General features: G+C 42.0%; 1 protein-coding gene across 1 annotated transcript in view; it reads left to right on the top strand.

The window, feature by feature from the left end:
* Positions 1 to 23,920, top strand: part of LOC308308801 (striatin-interacting protein 1 homolog) — a gene marked incomplete at both ends in the record, with an annotated part of 74,313 nt that overhangs the window by 17,387 nt on the left and 33,006 nt on the right. Inside the window, 5 exons of the mRNA XM_080754253.1 lie at positions 1,576 to 1,650; positions 11,626 to 11,760; positions 14,028 to 14,148; positions 20,512 to 20,580; positions 22,439 to 22,545. Of these exons, the coding sequence (XP_080610379.1) occupies positions 1,576 to 1,650; positions 11,626 to 11,760; positions 14,028 to 14,148; positions 20,512 to 20,580; positions 22,439 to 22,545 (507 nt within the window). The remainder of the gene's footprint in view (positions 1 to 1,575; positions 1,651 to 11,625; positions 11,761 to 14,027; positions 14,149 to 20,511; positions 20,581 to 22,438; positions 22,546 to 23,920) is intronic.

The raw sequence follows: 23,920 nt of genomic DNA, 5'->3' as shown, positions 1-23,920 counted from the left end.
ACACGGCGTGCGTCTAGTACGGCCGTGCGAGGTGATCGCGCTCAATATAATGAATAAGCTTCAACAAACTAGTTCACATGGACCTTATCAATGTAACTGAGATTTACGATTGGGTACATATATTTTAAATGGGCAGAATTACGAAAGCCAGCCTATTATGTGAGGAGAACTATAATCTGGCTGTCATCTTCCTACCCAAGATGCACTGCGCTTTCTCTTTCTATTTCTATTCTCTCTCTGATCCAGAGGATTAAACGAATTAAAACATATATTTTCGGGGGAAAACTACTGTTTTGCTATGTAATTACTGTACCTTTTTCTTCCCTTTTTATTAATATCACATAGATGTGTTTTTTTGGGTACTTTATATAGCTGTAATGAGGCTATGAAAAAAAGAAAAATCCCATCCACTTCCACTATAAAATAATCTGCAATGGTGATTCTGTCCCACTGGGATTAAACAAATTAAAACATATATTTTCGGGGAAACCCCCTGTTTTGCAATGTAACTACTGTACCTTTGTCTTCCCTTTTTATTAATATCACCTAGATGTTTTTCCTTTGGTACTTTAAATTGCAATAATGAGGCAATGAAAATACCCTCTCCCCCCATTCACTGCCACTATAAAAACAATCTGCCCAGGGTCATCTGTACCACCATAGTAACAGGGCAGAATGGGGCGGGATTTGCAAAGGGGAGAATTGGGTTGCACTGTGGTGGACTTGACATCATTTTCCAATAGTCTGTGAGAGAACATTGAGGCATAATGACTAATGGCATTCACTTAGTGTCAAGATCAGTGTCCTTGATGGCAGCAGAGGCCGTAAAGCTGCAGCTTCTGCTGATGGCTAATGACAGTAGAGTTATAGTGGAGGCTGTGCTGACAGGGGCGTCACAAGGGGGGGGAAAGTGGGACTGAGTAACTAGGGCCCAAGGTGGAGGGGCCTTCGTTATAATTTTTATACTTTAGCTATTGAAAAAAAGTGAAAATGTGTGTATTTTAATGTGTAATGTGTGTATTTTTTAAGCGAACATTTGTAACTCAAATATTTGCTTCTGGGTGGGTCCCTGGAACTAAATATTTTGAGATGGGGGTCCGTGGCCAAATACATATCATGTTGGGGGTCCTTGACAAAAACCTTAGAAGGATTTGAAATATTTAAAGATTTTCATGATTTTTCTAAATGAACAGATGTACAAGCTCGCAGCGCAGCGCTATTTTTCAATAGTTAAAGCACAAAATAACGCGTAATAATGCGTTCCCAGTCTAAATGGGTTAAACCCCCTCCCCCTATGAAGAACATTCATGGGGGGCCCGCAGTGAATCATTGTACCCAGGGCCCAGCGTTTGGAGCGACACCCCTGTGTGCTGATGACAGGTTATGATACAGATCAGAGATACACAGGGGCCTCTCCTCTCCTCTTGCTACAGATATAGATAGATTTTATTGCAGCTAGTCTTTATAATTATATTCTGCTTCTACTGGCTCTCTTACAGTGCTGTCTGTCTGTCTGTCTGTCTGTCTGTCTGTCTGTCTGTCTGTCTGTCTGTCTGTCTGTCTGTCTGTCCACAGAGCTCTACAGTTACACAGAGGAGCCAGAATTTGCTCTCAACAGAGACTACTTTGAAGAGGACTTCAAGAGCCATGGTAATGTGTGTGTGCGTGTGCGTGCGTGTGCTGCAATTATGTATTTTCACATGCTGTACATTATGAAGGGGGGTGTGTGCGCGCGCACACGTGCATACTGAATGTGATAGAGTGTAGGTGTACTGAATGTCCTTGGATAATGTTTGTTTGCATTATGTTTAGATGTGTTTCAGAGGGAAAGAGAAATGGGGGGGAGGAGACGGTGAGAGTAAGAGAGTGAGAGAGAGAAGTACACATGTTAGCAGAAGGCTGCCAGGTTTTATTGTGTCACTGGCTCACAGGGGCAAGTGGAGGAAAGGGGTGTGTGTGTGTGTGTGTGTGTGTGTGTGTGTGTGTGTGTGTGTGTGTGTGTGTGTGTGTGTGTGTGTGTGTGTGTGTGTGTGTGTGTGTGTGTGTGTGTGTGTGTGTGTGTGTGTGTGTGTGTGTGTGTGTGTGTGTGTGTGTGTGTGTGTGTGTGTGTGTGTGTGTGTGTGTGTGTGTGTGTGTGTGTGAAAACACTGACTGCATGTGTACACTCACTCACACATGCACTCAAAGCAATGCATTCTCAGTTACATAAAAATACACACACACACACACACCCCTTGCCAAGTTGTGCTCTGCAGTCGCTGGTTGGCTGTTCAATAGCAAACAGTCAGTTTTTTCTTTTCCATTGCAGCTTCTATTCATATCAGCTGTGTCATGGTGTGTTATTAATCACACAGCTCTGGCTATTTCCTAACGTAATGGAGCTCATATTGACTGAGAGAATAGGAGCGCCACATTGCCACGCATCGTGAGCTTGTACATCGGCTATTTATTCTACTCTTTGTGTGTTTTTTCCCGTGAATTAATCATACGACAAGTAATCACAGTGCATTGTGAGGTTTTAAATCTCCTGTGTTTCCTATTTAAAAAACAAATGTATAAATATAATGTATATATTTTTATAATTCTTTTTAAATCATGGGTGATTTATTTTTGAAAATAATTCACCTATCTGATGTCATGGCTAAAATAGAGCACGCCACGTTGAAAGCAACACGCAAGAAGTGAGTTTCTCTAGCACAGGGGTATTCAACAGGGGGGCCACTACCCCTAGGGGGTCCGCAGGATACTGCAGGGGGTCCCCGAAATGTATGGAGGGAAAATAATTTATATATGTGTGTGTGTGTGTGTGCGCGTGTATACCTGTGTATATATATGTGTGTATATATGTGTGTATATATATATATATATATATATTAGTTTATTAGTTTATATATATTAGTTCCAGGGACCCCAGAAGCAGAATGTCAGTTACAGATGTTCGCTTTTAAAAATAAATATATTCAAAGAGTTGCACACATTTTCACGACTTTTCCAAAATAGCAGATCTACAAGCTCGCAGCTGCTATTTTTCAATAGCGCTAAAGTATAAAATAGATGGTGGTATCACTGACTTCTTTCGAAACTGGCCTGAAAAAGCATCTGTCAGAAAACTACAAGCAGAGATAGATCATGTTTTAACCACAGACCGCAAGAATGAATGGACAGCGCGTCACGCCATTGGTTTCTACAGACCGTAAATGAAGCCTATTTTTCAGCGATTGCAAATCCACCATCTTTCTATATCTGCTCCAGAAATGAAAACGGAAAGGAATCTAATTATTATGCTATTTGCTGGAGGGCGGGCCTTCACTCTGTGGAACCAGAGTGAAAGCCTAGAAAGATAGCCTACTTTACCAGTAAAGTCTCTATCAGAGTCCAGGGTGAAGAGCTATTCACCACAAATTTTAGGTGATAAGCTATCCACCTAAAGTGAGAAAACAAGTGGAGGCCATCATAGTCAGTCACGGTGAAGTCCTATCACTGTGACCGACTGGTCTAGATCGACCAATCAGTGAAAGGGGTGATGGGCCGATCTGTCTGATAGTAAAAACAGAGAGATGTGTCGGGGTTCGCGTGGATAGCTGTTCACCGCGAGTAATGACGTAATGTTGTAGTTTTATGACTTAAGACTACAGCGCGGTGGATAGCTTATCACCGCGGTGCCTACTATGATATGGGCTTAAGACTCCCTAATCAGGAGATAAGTGACCGTCACGTCGCATACTCAAACTTTAGAAGGCAATCGCAGCCAATCAGGAGGGAATATGGGAAATGGGACAGATATACTGTGTACCGCTTTGAGTAATTTTAGGCCAAAATCTGTAGGAGCAGTGTCCAAAAATGTGTTTGAAAAAAAAAACAAGTGTAATGTAGAGATGCATCGAGATGCAAATGGGGAACTGGTGGCCCAGGGGCCACATGCGGCCCCCACCTTCACTTAATGTGGCCCGCAGGTTCATATCGGAATACTGATATATTATTGATTTCAGCTGTTAAAATTCCAACCATGCAAACATGATCCGCGTTAAGTTCATAATGTTAACATAAGTAAAACTAAATATATTTGAAATCAAATCAAAGTGTAAAAAATAACATAACGACAATTCAGGATGAGGATTCCAATTCAAAAGTAGCAAAAATAGCAGATCTACAAGCTCAAAACGTGTCTCAGCGCGGCGCTATTTTTGCTACTCTTACTGGAGATAAGACGTTTTTGCTCGTCTGTAACAATATGCAATGCAATGCAATATGGAAATAATGGCCCTCTCTATCATTAGTTGCCCACCCCTGTGTTAATCGGAACAGCAGATTCAGGGAGAGCCTGGAAGTGGCTTGATTCCCAGCAAATGAAGCTAGCGCCTTGATTTTAAAATGAAAAGTTATAATATGCATATAAGACAGGGGTCTTCAACAGGGGGTCCTCAGAGTTACTACAGGGGGACCGCCAAATCTTTGTGTGATAGGATCATGTTTTTACATTAACCACTTGAAAAAAGTTTTAGACATTTTATGGATTCCTGTCTTGTGTTCAAGGTTCTCAATGGGCTTGCACCTCCACCACTGAAACAGTTCATAAAACGTTGTGAAAGTGGTGGCAGAACAACAAGGGCTACAACCAGGGGGGACTGTGAGGTACCATCCAGGCAGAGCGTGTTTGGTAACACAGTTCTCTCTGTTAGAGCCTCCAATATATGGAACAGTCTCCCGACTGAAGTAAGACAGTCCTCCAACTATCTGACCTTCAAGTTCAACCTCAAGAGGTGGCTTAAATCAAATCAAATTTGTAATCATGAGTAATTATCTGCTCCATCTGTTACTGGAGTTGCTCATAATTGGCTAGTATTAGTCCCTTTAACAATTTAACAATTTACTATTTTACTATTACTATTTACTATTACTATTTACTATTACTATTTACTATTACTATTTACTATTACTATTTCTAAAATTTTACTGTTATCGGCTCTGGCCGTAAGAGGTGGCTTAGAGCAAGTCAAACTTACAATCATGGGTAACTATCGGCTCCATCTGGCACTGGAGTCACTCAACTTGCTATAAGTATGTCCCCTTAATGTTGTACTGTACTGTTTTGTTTTGTTTTGTACTATATTGTATGTATTGTATGTTTTGTAAGGATAGCCTTACCATCACTTTTGTACAGCCTGCCCAGGGACTACAGATGAAAATTAGCTCATGGCTAAATCTGGCATATTTACATTGATGTTGAAAAACTGACATGTTGATCAATGTGCTTTGTCCCTGACAAATAAATAAATAAATAAATAAATAAACCCTAGCGTTCCTATTCTGGGTGAAACACTAGCCAAAAATTGCCAATCTACAAGCTTACAACGCCTCGCAGTGAAAGAGGTTTGTAGAGGGAAAAGAAGAGCAGATTATTTGACGTTTCAACAGTAGTGGTTAAATGTCTGAAAATACCCATTACTCCAACATGATGACAGTGCTGTCAAACGAGTCTAAGCTGTCTAAGAAATCTATGAACATTTTTAATCGGCAACACAATTTTATACAATATGTAGTCCTGTGGGGGCTTCATCTCTCTCTCAGCTAAGGGGTCCTTGCCCTGAAAACGTTGAAGACCCCTGATATAAGAGCTTTCAGCCATATCCGCTGATTCCTCCCACAGAACTGCAGCTCACATGAGCTGCCATGCTCCTGTGCCGGCTGCCAGGTGAGCAGGTGCAGCCAATCAGCACACTTCTCCCCCTGGCACAATAAGACAAATCCCATCCCAGCCAAAAAAAAAGACATAATTATGCGAGGTATTCTGATTTTGTACATAACCACTTAAACCCCAGCATTCCACGCTGTGGAGGAAAACCTTTGCACAAAATGGCAGATCTACAAGCTGGTTATGTTAATGTTGTGTCGATTTAAAAGCTACAATCTGGGACTTACAGTACGTTAAATCAGGGGTCTTCAACGTTTTCAGGCCGGGGACGCCCAAACTGATGGGGAGATGGAGCAGGGACCCCCTACCACCTCGTATGGGGGGGTCGGGGCTACGACATATTTTTTATTTTAAACATGTACAAGTTACAGCGAGCAGGGTGGGCCATACCACTACCATTTCTAAAACATACTACTTATTAACTGAGAACCAATGTCAATAATATCAACAATCTGTCAATTGCATAGTAATCATGTATTCAAGCTATTCAAAATGGATAGAATCATATGATTTATTTTTTAACATAAATGTGAAAAAACAAAATAAAACATTTTTTGAAATCTTTTTTTTTATTTTTTTTAAGCAATAATTTCGTGGACCCCCTGCAGTACCTCCGTGGACCCCCTAGGGGTCGCGGACCCCCTGTTGAAGACCCCTGCGTTAAATGAATACAACTCAATTTGCAGTGCAGTGGTTGCAGGTGGTCTTTTGGTGTACATACCTGGTTGGTTTCCCCCTGACAGCGACGATGTGATGCGTGTACGGACATTTCAATCTAAATCAAACACAATTATTTATGTAATTATGATGATGGCTTCCAGACATATTCTATTGATTAATCAAGTCAAACGGCAGAACCGGCGTAATGATGTAGTTTCAGTAATCAGTAGCAAAAGTGAAACGTTCTGTATAATGAGTACTTCGAGTACGACGAATCGCAACACGAGGCATTGTGAGCTTGTACATCCGCTATTTTCACTATTTATCTGTAGAACCAAGTCAAACAAATATAACCCCTCAACTCCTACAACTCCAAGTGCTTATCAGAGCGGGGGATCCCCAGTTCAAATATGATTATTTTGGGGGGTCGTGGCCTAAAAAAGGTTGAGAACCAAACTGTTTTAGAGTTGTTCCAATACCATTATCGGAAAAGCTGCTGATACTGCCTAAAATGCTGATATCGGTATCTCTGAGTATGCCAGTCAATTATGCCTTTTCCGATGACCACGTCATTTATTGCATGATGCATCATTTACTGTCATATTTTTATTTCAGCAAAATCTTTCCAGATGGGGGTCCGCGGCCAACTATATATCAATTTGGGGGTCGACATGAAAATGTTTGATAACCACTGCTATAATTCAGTGGTGGGACCAAATTATTTTGGAGGGTCCCCAGATGATTAACGTAATGTGCAACATTGTTTTCTCACTCAACAGTAAACAAACTGTATAGAGGGTATCTGCAGAGGACTTTTTAATACCTCTAAAATGACAAATTAAACATTGGTCAAATTGTCAAATATATGTAATGCCTCAACTCTTAGTGCTCATCAGGGTGGGGGGGGGGGTCCCCAGTTAAAATATGATTATTTCAGGGGTCGCGGCCTGAAAAGGAGAACTACTGCTATAATTGACAGAGCATGCATGCTGTCTGATCACAATGCGATCCAGTGCTCCATGCTGCCTGCTTAACAAGATCACATGTCTGAGAGAATGGAAGGCTTACACTGTTTCCTCAACAGGGACTTCTACTGTAGCAATGACTGGGAGTACTGGATGTCCTAGGCCTCGAGAAATATGGACAATATCAAATATCATTACATTTCTTACCAAATACCTCACTATTGATTTGCCCATGCTTGACGAGAGTGTGCTTGGAGTTCACCCACTGGGCTCCCTTTCACCTTGCTATTCATATTGTGACGATAATAATGTAATTTTATAATATCAAATTATCATTTATTTATTTTACAACAAGGGCCAAAAAATGCTAAAGTAGACTTTCTACTACTACTTTCTAAGTTCACAGTGCATCGTGACCGGAACTATACTAAAATACAACACTTATTACGCCATATTATGATCTCCAAAGTCACAGGCGATATCTGTTCTCACTCTCATGTCACGAATCACATGATCAGAATCAGTTTTATTTTTTAACATCACAGTTTTACAGGTATAAAGCACGGGGGACAACCATAGTCTGCCTGTTAGTGGGATTTTGTGTGTGGCATTGTGTACAGTACAGTCAATATTTGTGTCTATTGGAGCTTTTCATGGGAATTTCTGTGGTTTTGTCTTCATCTTTGTGGGGGAAAAAAAAAAAATATAATATATATATATATATATATATATATATATATATATATATATATATATATATATATATATATATATATATATAATGTGTCTGTCTGTCTGTCTGTCTGTCTGTCTGTCTGTCTGTCTGTCTCAAAATATTTGGTTCCAGGGACCCCCAAAAATAAATATATTCAAAGAGTTGCACACATTTTCACGACTTTCCAACATAGCAGATCTACAAGCTCGCAGCTGCTATTTTTCATATCATAAATTCACCATGCCAAAAATGTCATCACAATAATAGTATGTGCAGTTGTGCACGCGTGCGTGCTTTCGTGCTGTCTGTTGATTGTCTAATTGTGGTACACTGTTCGTGCTTCTGCCCCATTCTGTCACTCTTACTTATTTCCAGAACACAAATGTTCGGTGTAGTTAAGGAAAAAACAAGGATTATACTTTCCTAAAAGTAGCCCATGTCATCGTTCCTGGGCATTATCTCAGAATATCTCAGAAACTGATGGTAAGACTTCCTTTAAGTGGTAATTGGATAAGTCATTATACCTTAGACTGAGTTTCAGCATATGTTCTCACAAATTGTCATCTCAGGTTTGAATGCCACCAAAAATAGATGATACATACTCAACTCAAATAAAGCATTAAAGATAAAACAATGACCTATGGTTGGAAGAGACATTTTGAATGCCATTATTTTCACACAAATGTCCTATACAGGGAAACTGTGTGAATGCAATTATTCTCACACAGCTCACAGTCCGAAATAACTCTGCATACCCACACATACCCATGAGCATTAGAAGAAATATTAAATATCTAAAAGAATATGGAATGATCTTGCTGTGGAACAGGAGAAGCACATTGATTAAAAGCTGCCCGAAAATCTGACGTCATAGTCTTTTGAGTTGTTCAGCTCAAGTACAGCTTCAGACAAAACAGATTGTGATATCTTTTTATGTTTCGGGGGTTCGAATCAAGTGCTTGCAAATAGATATGTACCAATACCATTTTTCCTCCCCGATTCTGATTCTCCCCCCCCCCCCCCCCTCCCCCCCCCCCCCCCCTCTCTCTCTCTCTCTCTCTCTCTCTCTCTCTCTCTCTCTCTCTCTCTCTCTCTCTCTCTCTCTCTCTCTATCTATATATCTAACATATAATTATCCAAAAGTCTGTCTGTCTGAGTGTCTGTACAGCGTTTCTCCTCAATGGCTGGAGCAATTGATCTGAAATCGCATCACCATTAGAATATGAACACACCTGACATAACTGTGAAGCCCGTTTGTCACTTTCACAAATCGTATGCTGTATATTAGCATTTTCTGTCTGTCTGAGTGTCTGTAACAGCGTTTCTCCTCAATGGCTGGAGCAATTGATCTGAAATCGCATCACCATTAGCATATGAACACACCTGACATAACTGTGAAGCCCGTTTGTCACTTTCACAAATCGTATGCTGTATATTAGCATTTTTATGGTATCGTATGCTGTATATTAGCATTTTCTGTCTGTCTGAGTGTCTGTAACAGCGTTTCTCCTCAATGGCTGGAGCAATTGATCTGAAATCGCATCACCATTAGCATATGAACACACCTGACATAACTGTGAAGCCCTGTTACAGATGTTGTCCAAAAATCATGCAGATCACAGTATCTCTGTAGCCATTAAACGAAACGGGTATTTCTTACATTGATGCTCCTACATTTTATCATGTAAGCACCAGTTAAAGTTACTTTCCATCCCTCATATACTGTGTGCACAGTGCACACCCCATAACCCACACACTGCACATCATTTCAGAGCTCATATCTTTGAACGGGTAAGGGCTAGTATAATTAATTTAAAAAATCTTGCGTATCGGTCGATACAGAGTAGGCTACCTATCTGTGTGTATTTAAAAAATAATCTAGGACAGTGGTTCTCAAAGTGGTTACTTAGGGGGGTTCCAAATGAACCCTTAGGGTCCTTGCACAATGCACAATGGTGCATTTTTTCTGACGAATTTCGGAGCACAAAAGAAAAAAACAACCTCACGTTATGTCAATCACATTTGCACACTGCCGCCCGTTATTTTGTCTGTATTATTATTTTTCCGACCAGGATTGTTTTTCGCAGCTGTTGCCATTGGGTCCCTGCTTCCTCTTTCTCAGCGAGGGGTCCATGGCCTGAAAAACGTTTTAGCGGATTTCAGATTTCGAAAACGCAACATAAAAACTCACCAATATGCAACCTCCTTTACAGTTCTGTAACTCTTGAGATGTATAGATGGGTTTCTTGTTTACAAACATTGAGACTAAATGCACAGGTGACTGTATCATGTAATCAATTCCACCAATCCCCAAACCTGTTGTTTTGGGGAGCGCTGGTTTCATTGGCTAATGTTGGTACCGACCTGCGCACGCATCTAGTTCTTATCAGTGTAACGTGGACCAGAAACCCCCCTAAATGCCCTGTCTGCCCCACCAAACATGATGCCATGCAAACATTTCTAAAATATTAAACTATTTGAAATGGTATGCTAAATAGTACAGTAAGAGTATACTAGGTCTATCGCCAAAATAAAAGCCTGGGTTTCCGAGGCTAGATATGGGCTTAATATGGATGACATCAGGGATCTCCATATATGGGCATAAAGGGATTATTTTGTTTCCAATGACATCACAACATACAACCCCTTTTATGCCCATACTTGGAGATCCTTGTCTGAACCAGCCACACCACTGTGATGTCACCTAGCTGTTTATGTCCATATATGGAGATCCCTGCTCTGAGTATCTGACATCACTGTGATGTCACAGTTATTTGTCAGGGGAACCACAGTGTCAGTGTTATCCCTGCTCTTGGTATCAGACATCACTGTGATGTCACTTGTGATGTCACCTGTGATGTCACAGTGATGTGTCAGGCCAGGGGAACCACAGTGTCGGGGGTTACCTTTATACGGACAAGCTGTACCGGTTCTGACAGTAAACTGTGACCTACGGTGGCAAAAACAGTTGTACAACATGAAGCTACACTGAAGCATTCAGAATACAAAATAATTGATTACTGTAAATGACATATCACCATGTGATGAATTGCGTGGTGTTGACATTCTGTAGACCATACTGTACTCGCCGATACCAGCATTTTAGGCAGTATCGGCTTATCCAAATGCTGGTATTGGTATGGAAACAACTCTACTTGGCTGCAACAACAAATAAGACATCCGGATGGTTATTAACCCATTTAGACCTGGAACGCATCTGTGTCACGTTCAATTTGAGCCGCTTTAATCATTATTTTATGCTTTAACTATTAAAAAACAACAGATATACAAGCTCACAGCGCAGCTTGAAGATCTGCTATTTTTTTTTAATCGTGAAAATGTCTGCAAATCTTTGAATGTATATCATTTTAACGCAGACATTTGTAACTCAAATCTTTCTTTTTTGTGGAACAACATTGAGACGTCAAATACATACAATTCTAGGGATCCTTGACATTGAAACGGTTGAGCACCACTGATCATAGAAACATACATTTTTCAGAAAACCATTAGGATTTAGAAGATATTTTTTAGGTATTTTTCAGCTCTTATGCTATGCTCTGACGACGTTCTCCTTGTCCTCCTCCACACAGTGCGAGGCAGGAGGTGGACAGAGCTGTCTCTGGAGCAACAGAGGGCCTACGTGATGAGACTCCTGGACGCCCTGGAGGTGACGGACAGGGACAAGAGGCTCAAGGTGGCCCGAGCCATCCTCTACCTGGCCCAGGGTAGGTATACTGCTAACACACAGGGTATATTATGTACTGTATGCTAATGGCGTCAACGATTCGCCATGTGACAAAACCTCAACTTCCTCCAGGCGCAAGATGCAATGCATTTCTTATCACAAACTGTAATGTTGCAACATGCTGTCTCTAGTAATCTAAGAAGTACATACAGTAGGTAGACCAAGCACCTATTCAATAAAAAAAGTTACAAGAACCAGATAAAAAATGCTATATAAAAACATGTATGGTCATTGAGCGTAGGCAAGTGATACGTTAAGTGCTATGGGCTAAGGTGGCGTCTGAAGAGGTGTGTCTTCAGACCACGGCGGAAGCTGGGGATTGAGTCTGCTGTTCTAAGTGCAACTATTCCACAGTTTGGGGGCCAGGAGGGCAAAGAGTCTAGGGCGGGTGGATCGCTGTCTTGGGGTTTTTAGCAAGGGTTCTGTGAGCCTCCCTGCGTCAGCTGATCTGAGTGAATGGGTGGGGTTGTAGGGTTCGATCAAGCTGTGAGCTTGTATATCTGCTATTTTTGAGTGGTGGTCACACCGTCTCCATAGCGTGGCCGTGTGCGTTTCCGTCCGTGTGTGTCTGTCTGTATGTAGCCTGAGCCAGGCCTGCAATACCGTTGAGTGACCAGAGAGATGCTGTTGAGCAGCCTTGAAATGTACATGCATGCATTAGGGGTCCCACGGTTCGGTTCGTACCTCGGTTTTGGGGTCACGGTTTCGGTACGGTTCGGTACGCGTTTTGCATAAAAAAAAAAAAAAGACTTTCCAAAAATCTATTTTTATTTTGCTTCTAAGCGAATTGAATTATGACAGTGCCTCTTAGCCTTAAGGTGGGTTAAAAAATTAATAATAATATAAAATTTAAATAAAAAGGGGGAAAATTATTTTCTTTTCTATTATCATTATCATCAATATTGGCCATCGTCATCAGTTTCAAAGTGCTTTATTTATGAACAAATTGTTTTGCACACAACAAGAGATACTATAGTAGGCTACAAGCTTGAGCAAATAGCCTCTGTAAGTTTTCATTACTATAACCAAAATAGACGGGTGTGTTCACTGTGTTGCCAAACTTTGCGAGAGGAATAAGCAACCAGATCTATGAAAACAAGGCTTAAATAAGTGAATATAGGCCACGTGAGGTCTTTAAACCTACACACGTTGGCTATTTGAAAGTGGCCGAGCCGATCTACAAGCTCACCACCGCATCCACCATTATTTAGCCTACAAACAACTTTACATAAAAACAAGCTCAACGTGGCTTATAATAATCAGACATGGCAACAACACTCACCATGCGTTGTTCCTCCAGTCAGTCAGTGAGTGAGACTAGCGGGTGTCTGACACTCTGGCTGGGGGCTACGCTACGTTTGGCTTTGTTGCTTGCTAACGCTGCCTGCTATGGTCAGTCTAAAAACAGACTGTAATGATGTTTGGGACTAACAACAACAAGCAGATTTCTCCTGGACTTGTTCTCCATGTTACAACAACTACAATGCGTGCGCTCCGCACTGCACAGCTTAGCGACTAGCTGCTTCGTTTTGTTTTTCTGTCTCTGTGAGGACTCTCAACTGCTTTGCTCTGCTGCGAGTGTGAATGTCGGCTCTTGTTACAGAGTAGGTGGGGGTGAGGGCTACGGTGATGGGACATTAGTGCGTGTTTACTTGCGGAGCGGGGTTTAGTGGAGATTGTCTTGTGCACGATGCACAGTGGCTGTCCAGCTGTAAGAAATTAATTAATTTGCAAACACAAAAAGACCGCGGTTTCTGAAAGGCGTATTGAACCTGGTACCGTGCAGGGCGTACCGTACGGTTCGGTTTTATACCGTAAACCGTGGCACCCCTAGCATGCATACACACACACACACACACACACACACACACACACACACACACACACACACACACACACACACACACACAGCCTACACACACACACACACACACACACACACACACACACACACACACACACACACACAGCCTTGAAATTAACACCACCGCTCGGTTCACACTGGTGTGATATTTTTTAATAGTCAAAGCATAACATAATGGTTCAAGTAATAATGTGTTCCAGGAGGGTTTACCACTCTGCCATCAACTAATACAACTTCCCTGTGTGTGTGTGTGTGTGTGTGTGTGTGTGTGTGTGTGTGTGTGTGTGTGTGTGTGTGTGTGTGTGTGTGTGTGTGTGTGTGTGTGTGTGTGTGTGTGTGTGTGTGTGTGTGTGTGTGTGTGTGCGCGCTTTTTTCCCCTCTAGGGGTGTTCGATGAGTGTGACACGGATGTGGACGTCCTTCACTGGTCCAGACATAATGTCTTCCTGCTGTACGACATGGGCATCTTCACTGCCCTGCTGGAGCTCCTCAGCATGGAGATAGAGTGAGTACCACACACACAACACTCTCTGAAAAGTATACTACCAGTAAGACACCTTTAGGGCGAGGTCGCTCAGGACAGAATTCATTTGTAAGAGTGATTCGAGTTGCGTCAGGTTGTTTAAGTTGGACAAAATGTGGACAAAATATTTTCCCAAATATAGATATGACTATGTGTAGATATGTCTGGATTATGGTAATGTGTGTCATTGTCACTGCAGCAACCACTAGAAGGTGTCAATAGCTTCTGTGCTGTTCGGGATTGTAAATGGAAGCAATTCCATTCCACTCAGCCTGAAGATAAGCGAGGGAAGACACGACAGACAGACAGACAGACAGACAGACAGACAGATCATGGAAGGGGAATAAATAGTGATAGAGTGGGAGACAGGAAGGTGTTGGAAGTAAACAAGTGGGTCTGCTTCTCAGAGAGGTGTGAAGTGTGTACTTTGGGTCTATTTTTACCCGGCTTGGCTTCTCCTCTGGAAGGACGTGTTGTTACTGGGGGAGGAAGACAGCCTGTCTCCCTGGTGCTGAGGAGCAGGGCTGCACTGGTGATGTTCTTTTTACTGTCAGAACGCTATTTTAATGACGTCAGGCGCACGGCACGCACATTTTATTTAAGCAATATTACACGAGAGGGTGTGTGCGTTATCGTGATTATTGGGATGCAGTCAGGAACGAGCAGTGGTGGAATTTCTTTATTTCTTTAAGTATAAGTATCAATACTGCAATATATAAATACTCTGTTACAAGTTGTAGTATTGTAATTCAAAATTTACTTGAGTAAAAGTAAAGAAATGTTGTCATCAAAATGTACTTAAAGTACCAAAAGTAGAAAGTTTCCAAACTATATATATACAGGTATATATAGTTATATATAGTTATATATATATAGTTATATATAGTTATATATATATGTTGGGGCTTTTTATGCCTTTATTCGATAGGACAGTAGACTGACAGGAAATGGGGGGAGAGATGGAGAGTGACTTGAGGCAAAGGTCGTCTGGATCGGGAATCGAACCGGCGACGCCGTCAGGCATCCATGCCTATTTGGCATGCGCCTGGACCAGTAGGCCAGCGGGCGCCCCCACATTCTGCTATTTTCAAATGGCAGAAACGTACTGTATAATAGAGCTGAAGTAGTCATTGGTTAATGTATGTTTTGTAATAATCAAAATCTAGAAGTAACTTAAAGTTATACTATGTAACTTTTTTAATAAAACAAATCTTAAAATTGTCCTAACTATTAACTCTCCTACTGCCAGATTATTTATTTATTTATTGGGTCTGGCGCCATCAAAAAGCGGCTTACCTTGGCGACGTTATAGTAGATAGACAGACAGACATTTATTTATTTATTTTTATTTTTTTTGGTTGTGCAATAGTGCACTTTGGTCTGCCAGGCAGCAGAGGGCGGCGTCATGCGAGAATGAATGTGAATTTGCCTGTTATGTGTTGAAGAAGAAGAAGACCAGTCACTGGCCACAGAGCCTTACAGCCGGAGGAAATCAACAAGGAAGTGAATTGTTCTCCGTTGATCTAACGCATAATGGATTTTTTACACCATCACCGCGGAAAATGTGTTTACAGTAGACGGCCGCGCGACCCCTCATCAGCTTACAGTCATCAGACGAACGAACCGAACGAGCGCCGTATTGGCATCGAGGTTCTGTAAAAAATGGGGCGAACGTTAACGTTCCAAGCGTGGGAAGAGTTAAATCGCTAAAGTTTTAGAACACCCACTCCGTTAATTTTGGCCCCAAAAGCCTTTTCTTTATATGTTTTCCACATAGCCTTGACTGGGGCTGTATTTCCCGGCAAAATGATGTCATCTCCCACATGATACACTACCGGCCAATCACAGCGCAGATCATACACCACCGGCCAATCACAGCGAGTCTTGCTGTCTCTTCAGGAAGTAGCTTCCCTCAGCAACTGTGTTTACATTGGTGAAGGAATCTTGCCTGCTACTCCCTCAATTCGGGTCTAAAAATGACGGGAGACGGCTCTACGGATGCATATCGGCGAGGCGGAGGTGGTCGCGGTGGTCGCGGTGGTCCGTTCCGGTGGTGCGCGGCGACTCCGGCCGAAAAAAGCAATACCGCTACTGACCACTAGTTGAGCAGCTTCCACAGTACAGCTTTAAGTTTTCGACTAAATGTAGTGGCTAAAAGTACAATATTTGGATCCAAGATGTAGTAGAGTAGAAGTCAAAGTAGGCCTATTGGAAATACTTTACACCACTGGGAACGAGGCAGAGCCGAGTTCCGCAAGCATCATGAAGTCAAAAGCAGCAGATCCACCAGCTCAAAACGTTTCGAGCTTGTGGATCAATGGTTCTCAACCTTTTCAGGCCGCGACCCCCAAAATAATCATATTTTAACTGGGGACCCCCACCCTGACAAGCACTTGGAATTGTAGGTATTACATTTAATGTGATTCGCTTCCACAGATAAATATTGTGAAAATAGCAGATCTACATAGTCACAACGGTCTTGGAAGTCCTTAAATTGTCACTTTATAAATGTGTAGATACCCTGTATAAACTTACTGTATGTACAGTAGGTTTGTTTACTGAGTAAGGCATTTTTTTACATTAAGCTAATCATTTGGGAACCCCACAAAATAATTTCAGGGACCCCAAGTTTAAGAACCACTGTTAGATAATGCTGCTTTTGCTCATTTTGAACATATGAGGTTTACACCCGACAAACTATATACAGTCTGTGACACCCGCACACAACCAAGTATAAATCGGGCATCAGGGAGACGGTTAGATAATTGGTAATTGCACCATGTCTAACATAGCAATTTCATCTCATTCTCTAAAATGAGATCTTCTCCCAAGACTGGTGGCAGCTGAGTCCTCAGGTGGCTTGAAATTACAAACACACGCACGGAGCATGTGTCTCACGCAGACACGAACCAATGCAAAGACGCGTTTCTCACTTGCTGCCACGTTTCTTGTCAGAAACCCTCTGATCTTCTGTACCCAATTTTAGTTCAAGAGACGCTTTTTTTCCTAACAAACCACCATCTCCGCTTAAGAGATGCATGTTTGAAAGAGAGAGAGAGAGATAGACAGGGACTCATGGATTAAAGTTCTCTGTCGCCAAGACCGAATTCAGTCTTTAGTTTAGAGGGTATTGTAATGTGTCAAACTAGCAATAAAATACATGTTCTTTAGAGCATCGCAGTGGGCGTGGTTTACTGGTCCCACAAAAAAATCTCCCGTTCATTTCCTCATAGACTTTAACGAAAATATTTATAACAATTATGTTAAGCCTAGAACCAAGCCATCCTGGATGGCAGTGAATCATGAACATGAAACCTTTGTTTCTATGAAAAGAACATATAGAAAATCGCTAACTAAAGGGTATTTGTTAAATGTAGTATATCAAACAATTAACTCATACCCTGCCAAAAAATATGTTTCTATAATAAAAACGTCTTTAAAACGTCTTTTTCACTATGGACCTCCCTGCCAGACGTCTTCTGAACGTCTTTTTAAAAAAAAAAAAAAATTGAAAGTTTTTTTTGAAAAAAAAAATTTTGGACCTCCAACAGTGTACTAGGCATGATCGCGATCGCGAAATTGCATGTTTAACCCCCATACCAACCCCATCTTTCAAACATGGCAGCCATGTTTGTTTACATTTGAAGAAAAGATAAGGGCTCCTTTCTCCTGAATGCCTGAACGGATTTCCAAGCGGATTTTTTTGTTTGAAAGCTGTGAAAAGCATGCACATGCATAGTGCATGATCTGTGCACGAATGTGTGCACCAGCGTGCACACTATTTTTTTAACCCTTTGTTGGCGAACCGGCAATATAAGAGGTCATCCCACTTTAAATATGGCACCGACTGAGTTAAATATTAAAATATGTTTTTATATAGGATCAAATGTTTTATGGTCATGATTCACTGAGTTCCTGGATGGCTTGGTTCTAGGCTTAACATAATTGCTATAAATATTTTTGTAAAAGTCTATGGGGAAAATTAATGGGAGATTTTTGTTGGTGGGACCAGTAAACCACTTCCGCTGCGATGCTCTATTACTTACGTTTTGAATTGGAAATTGATGTTCATGAGGCAAGTATGAACGCGATAGAGATGGAGAGAGACTGCGACAAAGAGGATGGCAAAAAAAAAGGACAGAGTTACATTAGGAGGCAGAGAGTGAGATTGGAGGGAGACGGGGAGAGCAGGGCAAACCAATGAACAACAGATTGGATGTGACAGAGTTTGACAGCGATGGAGAGAGATGATGAGAGATGGAAGGGGGAGAGAGAGAGCAGGGAAAACACAGACACACATGGAGGGAGATAGAGAGAGGGAGCGAGAGAGAGAGAGAGAGAGAGAGAGAGAGAGAGAGAGGGAGCGAGAGAGAGCGAGAGAGAGAGAGAGAGAGAGAGCGAGAGAGAGAGAGAGAGAGACAGTATACTCACAGCAGGGGGAAAAAAAACCTAGGAATGTCATTAGATCAGGGGTCTTCGACGTTTTCAGGCCAAGGACCCCTTAGTTGAGAGAGAGATGAAGCAGGGACAACCTGTTAATAGATTCCATATAGTTTCATCGTTTGACAGCACAATCATCAGTTTATTTTGGATTCGTGTCAATTTGTGTTTTCAGATATTTAACCACTTGAACCGTCATTACTTAAAAAACTTGACATTTCACTCTGTACTTAGTCTGCTCTTTTTCCCCTCTACACCTAAGCTCTTTGCCGAAAATATTTTTTGGCTAAAGTTCTCCGAATATGGAGGCAAGGGTTCAAGTGGTTAATATAAAAAAAGGGGAAAAAATACGTTTCTATCACACGAAGATTTGGAGGACCCCCTGTAGTAACTCTGAGGACCCCCTAGGGGTCCCGGAACCCCTGTTGAAGACCCCTGCATTAGAGGTCAATGTCTTTGAGACATCTATTTATCCCAGGTTGATCCACGTACATCTCACATGCAAGGCTTCATGCTGAACCAGCCCATGAGCAAGGCATAGTGATGTCAACAGACATGGATGTAACCAGTAGCTTGTTGGTGGAGAATAAAGTGAATGCGCACTAGGGTTGGGGGCGGTAACCGCCGTACCGCGGTATACCGCGGCCTACCACGGTGTCAGGGTCCTTACCGCGGTCAAAAAAGACAAAAAAGGGGCTATTTTTTTACTTCAATTGCAGGAGTTGTGCCCCGTCTGCGATTTTACAACCTTTTCTGTCAAGTCTTGTAACTAAAACCTGTCTATATGTTTATATCACCACTCAATCAATGCGATTTGAGACGTGAGTTTACAGAATCACAACACGATCTACCCGTTTCTCATCTGGTTGTTGTTCACACACCGCGTACTGTGTCTGAAAAGCCCCAGCCTACATTACTATAGTAACCCGACAGTACACAGATCTACAAGCTCAGAACGCGTCGCGGATGCAACGTGTTGTGAGCTTGTAGATCTGCTCCTTTCAAAACCAGACCCGCTGTGCTGTACGGGGAAGTATTACTCGGGCAGTCGGGCTGTGGAGTGGAACATTTTTGGAAGATGATGGCAATATTTTGGCTTATCGCCAAACCTTAATTAATAGATTTACCGGAATTACCGCAGTACCGCCGGTAATGGGAAGACGATAACCGCGATAAAAAAAAAAAAAAACATACCGCCCCAACCTTAACACGTTGCAAGCCGCGGCAGAACCCTCTGAACAGAGGTAGCGCCGAAGAAATAAGCCATTTATTTACAAACATGTTTTAAAAAAACAAAGCCCACATAATAACAACACGTAATGGAGTGCTCGATACAGCGTACATATTCATCCTGCAGAGGTCGGCGATCTTACTTTGGCGAGGCGGAGGGGAGATCAATTCCATTCGTTTACGTGCGGCGAAGCAGGGAAAGGAGCGATAGAGAAGCGGCGCCCGAACGTGATTGAAACCGCGATCCACGAACAGAGACAAAGAGTAGCCATCTTGTGTGTCCTTCTTGTCGATTTTCAACACTGGGGAGAGTTCATGGCCACTCCTGGCCAGCCATCCATCCAGAATGTGAGTCAACGGCGTGGCCTGCTGGATATTACGAGTATCACACCCAGCACCAGAAAATGACTGTGAGAGCATATTAACCGTTTCAGATAGCTCCAAAAAGACACAGAGAAGAATTTCCGATGTTTTTTTTTTTTTATTATTATCATTTATATCAAAAGTCCGGGAATAGACGTGTGGCTGATGGGACCCAGTAGGAAGTCCGAGGGAGTACGACCAGGCTTAGAAGGTGTTAATGTGCACGGTAGACCGGGAAAAAGTAATATTTTAATATTTGTGTGTGTGTGTGTGTGTGTGTGTGTGTGTGTGCGTGTGCGTGTGCTGGTGCAGTAACAACCAGGCGTGTAGCAGTGCAGTGAGGAAACCAGCCATCTCATTGGCTGACAGCACAGAACTCCGGTAAGTGGCTAACACCACATGTACAGTACAACATATTGTTGCTGTCGGGCAGAAACCGCTTATGTCCATGACGTCTTAGCTAGTTACCATGGTAACCAACAGCCCCCGCGCTCCTGCGAGTGGGGGTAAACGAAAAACCTCATTCTAAAACATCTAGTTCCATTCCTTGATTCTGATTGGCTGGTTTCCCTTAATTGCTGTGGTATATGAGACTATAACCCTATAAACCCAGGTGCGTTATTTCTTTCCACAGTGTTCCACAGTGCACCAATTATCTGCACCTGTGTTGTTGGCAAAAAAGCTGGGAACTACTTTCTTGTAGCTGGGAACTTGTAGTGAATTTTTAGTGAAATAGAACCGTTTTAATTGGTACATGTCTATGATTTTTGTAACCGTTTTAGAAAAGCAATAAGCCACGCGAGGCATGTGGTTACCTGTATTTTATAACGGCTGAGAGGGTTGGAGACACTTGGCTGCGCCTCGTGTCTCACCACCCTCTCAGCCGTTATAAAATACCAGGTAACCACATGCCTCGCGTGGCTTATTGCTTCAATTTCCTTTCGCGAAAGCCACTTCTGTTCGGCCATTCACTTGGCAGTTAATCTACATGAGTTATAGCAAAACTATGGCAGTCTAAGTGTTAACGCCCAACTTGATCATTTTATAGTGGCGCATAAAAGCATCCAAAGCTGGGTTTCAAGCTTGTAGATCTGCTACTTTTGCTGTTTTTGAAAAGCCACAGTTTTGGGCTTTGGAGGTTTTCAGCCAACAACAGAGACAGTATAGAATACCTCTCTCTACAATCTACATCAGAGGTCTTCAACGTTTTCAGGCCAAGCACCCCTTAGTCGAGAGAGAGATAAAGCAGGGACCCCCACAACAGATAGTTTTGTTTGACAGCACAATCATCAGCGTATTTTGGATTCTTGTCAATTTTTGTTTTCAGATATTTAACCACTTGAACCGCATCAATACTTAATAAACTCGACCTTTCACTCTGTGCTTGGTCTGCTCTTTTTCTCCTCTACACTAAACCTCTTTACTGAAAATAACGATCTACTGTAGATCTGCTATTGGCTAAACTTCTCAGAATATGGATGCTATAGGGTTCAAGTGGTTCATATAAAACTAGAAGCAGTGCTCTTCCGAGCACAGGTCTCCACCAGGCCACACAAATCGGCCTGTTATAGCGCCACCATGAGGCTGATTTAAAAAATGTGGGGCAGAGGTTCTGAATTAGCATCCAGGGAGTGTGTGTGCTCAGTTTGGCAGCGATCGGGCCAACGGCGCCGGAGATTAGCTGGTAACAACCAGGCCACACAAATCGGCCTGTTATAGCGCCACCATGAGGCTGATTTGAAAAATGTGGGGCAGAGGTTCTAGATTGGCATCCAGGGAGTGTGTGTGCTCAGTTTGGCAGCGATCGGGCCAACGGTGACTGAGATTAGCTGTTCACAAACTGCGAGGACGCACGCACGGACGCACGGACGCACGGACAGACGGACGGACGGAGGGGAAAACATACTCTCCCTCAGCCTTCGGCTGGTGGAGACAAAAATTGAAAAAAGAAGTTTCTATCACAAAGATTTGGATGACCCCCTGTAACTCTGAGGACCCCCTGTTGAAAAATATTCAAAATATTTAGTGACTAAATAATAACTACGTTGGATACATTGGAAAACAGGCTATTTTCCCACTTTTGGAAAGTTACTGTGTGTGTGTGTGTGTGTGTGTGTGTGTGTGTGTGTGTGTGTGTGTGTGTGTGTGTGTGTGTGTGTGTGTGTGTGTGTGTGTGTGTGTGTGTGTGTGTGTGTGTGTGTGTGTGTGTGTGTGTGTGTGTGTGTGTGTGTGTGTGCAGGGTGTTACTGAGCATCATGTATCTCATGGTGGAGACCATCCGCGTCCAGACAGAAGATGACAGACCAGAATGGAGAGTAACCAGAGAGACCTTCAAGAATGAACTAGGTGTGTGTGCACATCGTTTTTATTTCATTTTGACTTAATTTAGCTTTAATTCTTTTTTAAAGTGGGTTTAGTTTAGTTTTTATCTTAAAACTAGTTTAGTTCTCATTTGTTTTAATGTTTTTTGTAGTTTTTCTAAATATATACTAGTCAGGGGCAAGAGCTGAGAATGTTTTTGAAATTAGCAGATCTACAAGCTCACGTTGTTGTTAAAGAGCTGCTATTTTCACTGTTTTTTTTTCCAGAAAATCTTGGATTTTCTCTGTGAATCTAGTTAGTTTCAGTTAGCTTAGTAAACGCACAATAAAGTTTCAGTTTGTCATACAGTAGTTTTTTGTATTATTTAAGTCGACTAGAATGTTTTTAGAATTCCAGTGTTTCATCATTTCTCGGGTTTTAGTCCAAACCGTAACCACCCTGTTTGACATCTGACTAGGGATGGTATACGATAAGCGATATTATCGTGACAAAAAAACACTAATAAAACACTGATAATCGTATCGTGGAGAGTTAATTTGTCGTGATATCGTCCTCCATCATGCACTGGTATCAATTCACCTTTTATTTGCCGAGCTGCATATCCGGTACCACTTAAAGGTAGTTCACCGCCACAATGACTTTCTTTCTATTGATTACTCATGCCATAGAGACTTGAGTTCAATAATATATTTTTTTTTTTGTATTTGTCGCATTCCTAAGACAAAAATGTGATTATAGCAAATTTACTCCCATTGATTCCGGATGGGGACCCGAATGCATGTCCCTGAATGGGGACCCAAATGCATGGCACTGGATGGGGAAACCGTCAGGGTAAATTTACTATAATCACATTTTTGTCTTAAGAATGCGACAAAAAACTAAATGTATTATTGAATGAAAGTCTCCGTGGTGTGGGTTTTGGGGGTGAACTACTCCTTTAAACCCTCTATAATTGGTAAAAGGTCATTATAATATACGTACTTGATACACTTTGATCTATCAAATGTCTTTGCCAAAAAACTGCTGATAAGTTAACTCTTTTAGTGCCACCCGTTCACCACTAGAGGGCGCCCCAGGTGCCATAGAAAATCCCATAGAGATATGCTGGTATATGCAGAAGCCCTGCAGCCATGACTTGCCTGAACACTTTCCTTTGTGCATGTACAGGAAGAGGATGAAGTTAGCTTGAAGTTAGCTATTGGCTACCAAGCATTTTAGAAGCCTTATTTTCGTGAACTTAGCCATGATTAAACCTTGCACACCTCATGCATGGGAAAAAAACAGAGAAGAATGAGCTCTAAAAAATCCAATGCAATCCTGGATTGCATTGGAGTGGATTTGTGCAGTTTGTTCACAGCTTTCAAACAAAAAAATCCGATTGGAAATCCGTTCAGGCATT

This window comes from Nannobrachium achirus (assembly GCF_963921795.1).
Source record: "Nannobrachium achirus genome assembly, chromosome: 23".
NCBI lineage: Eukaryota > Metazoa > Chordata > Actinopteri > Myctophiformes > Myctophidae > Nannobrachium > Nannobrachium achirus.
This window is presented reverse-complemented; position numbering and strand designations above follow the sequence as displayed.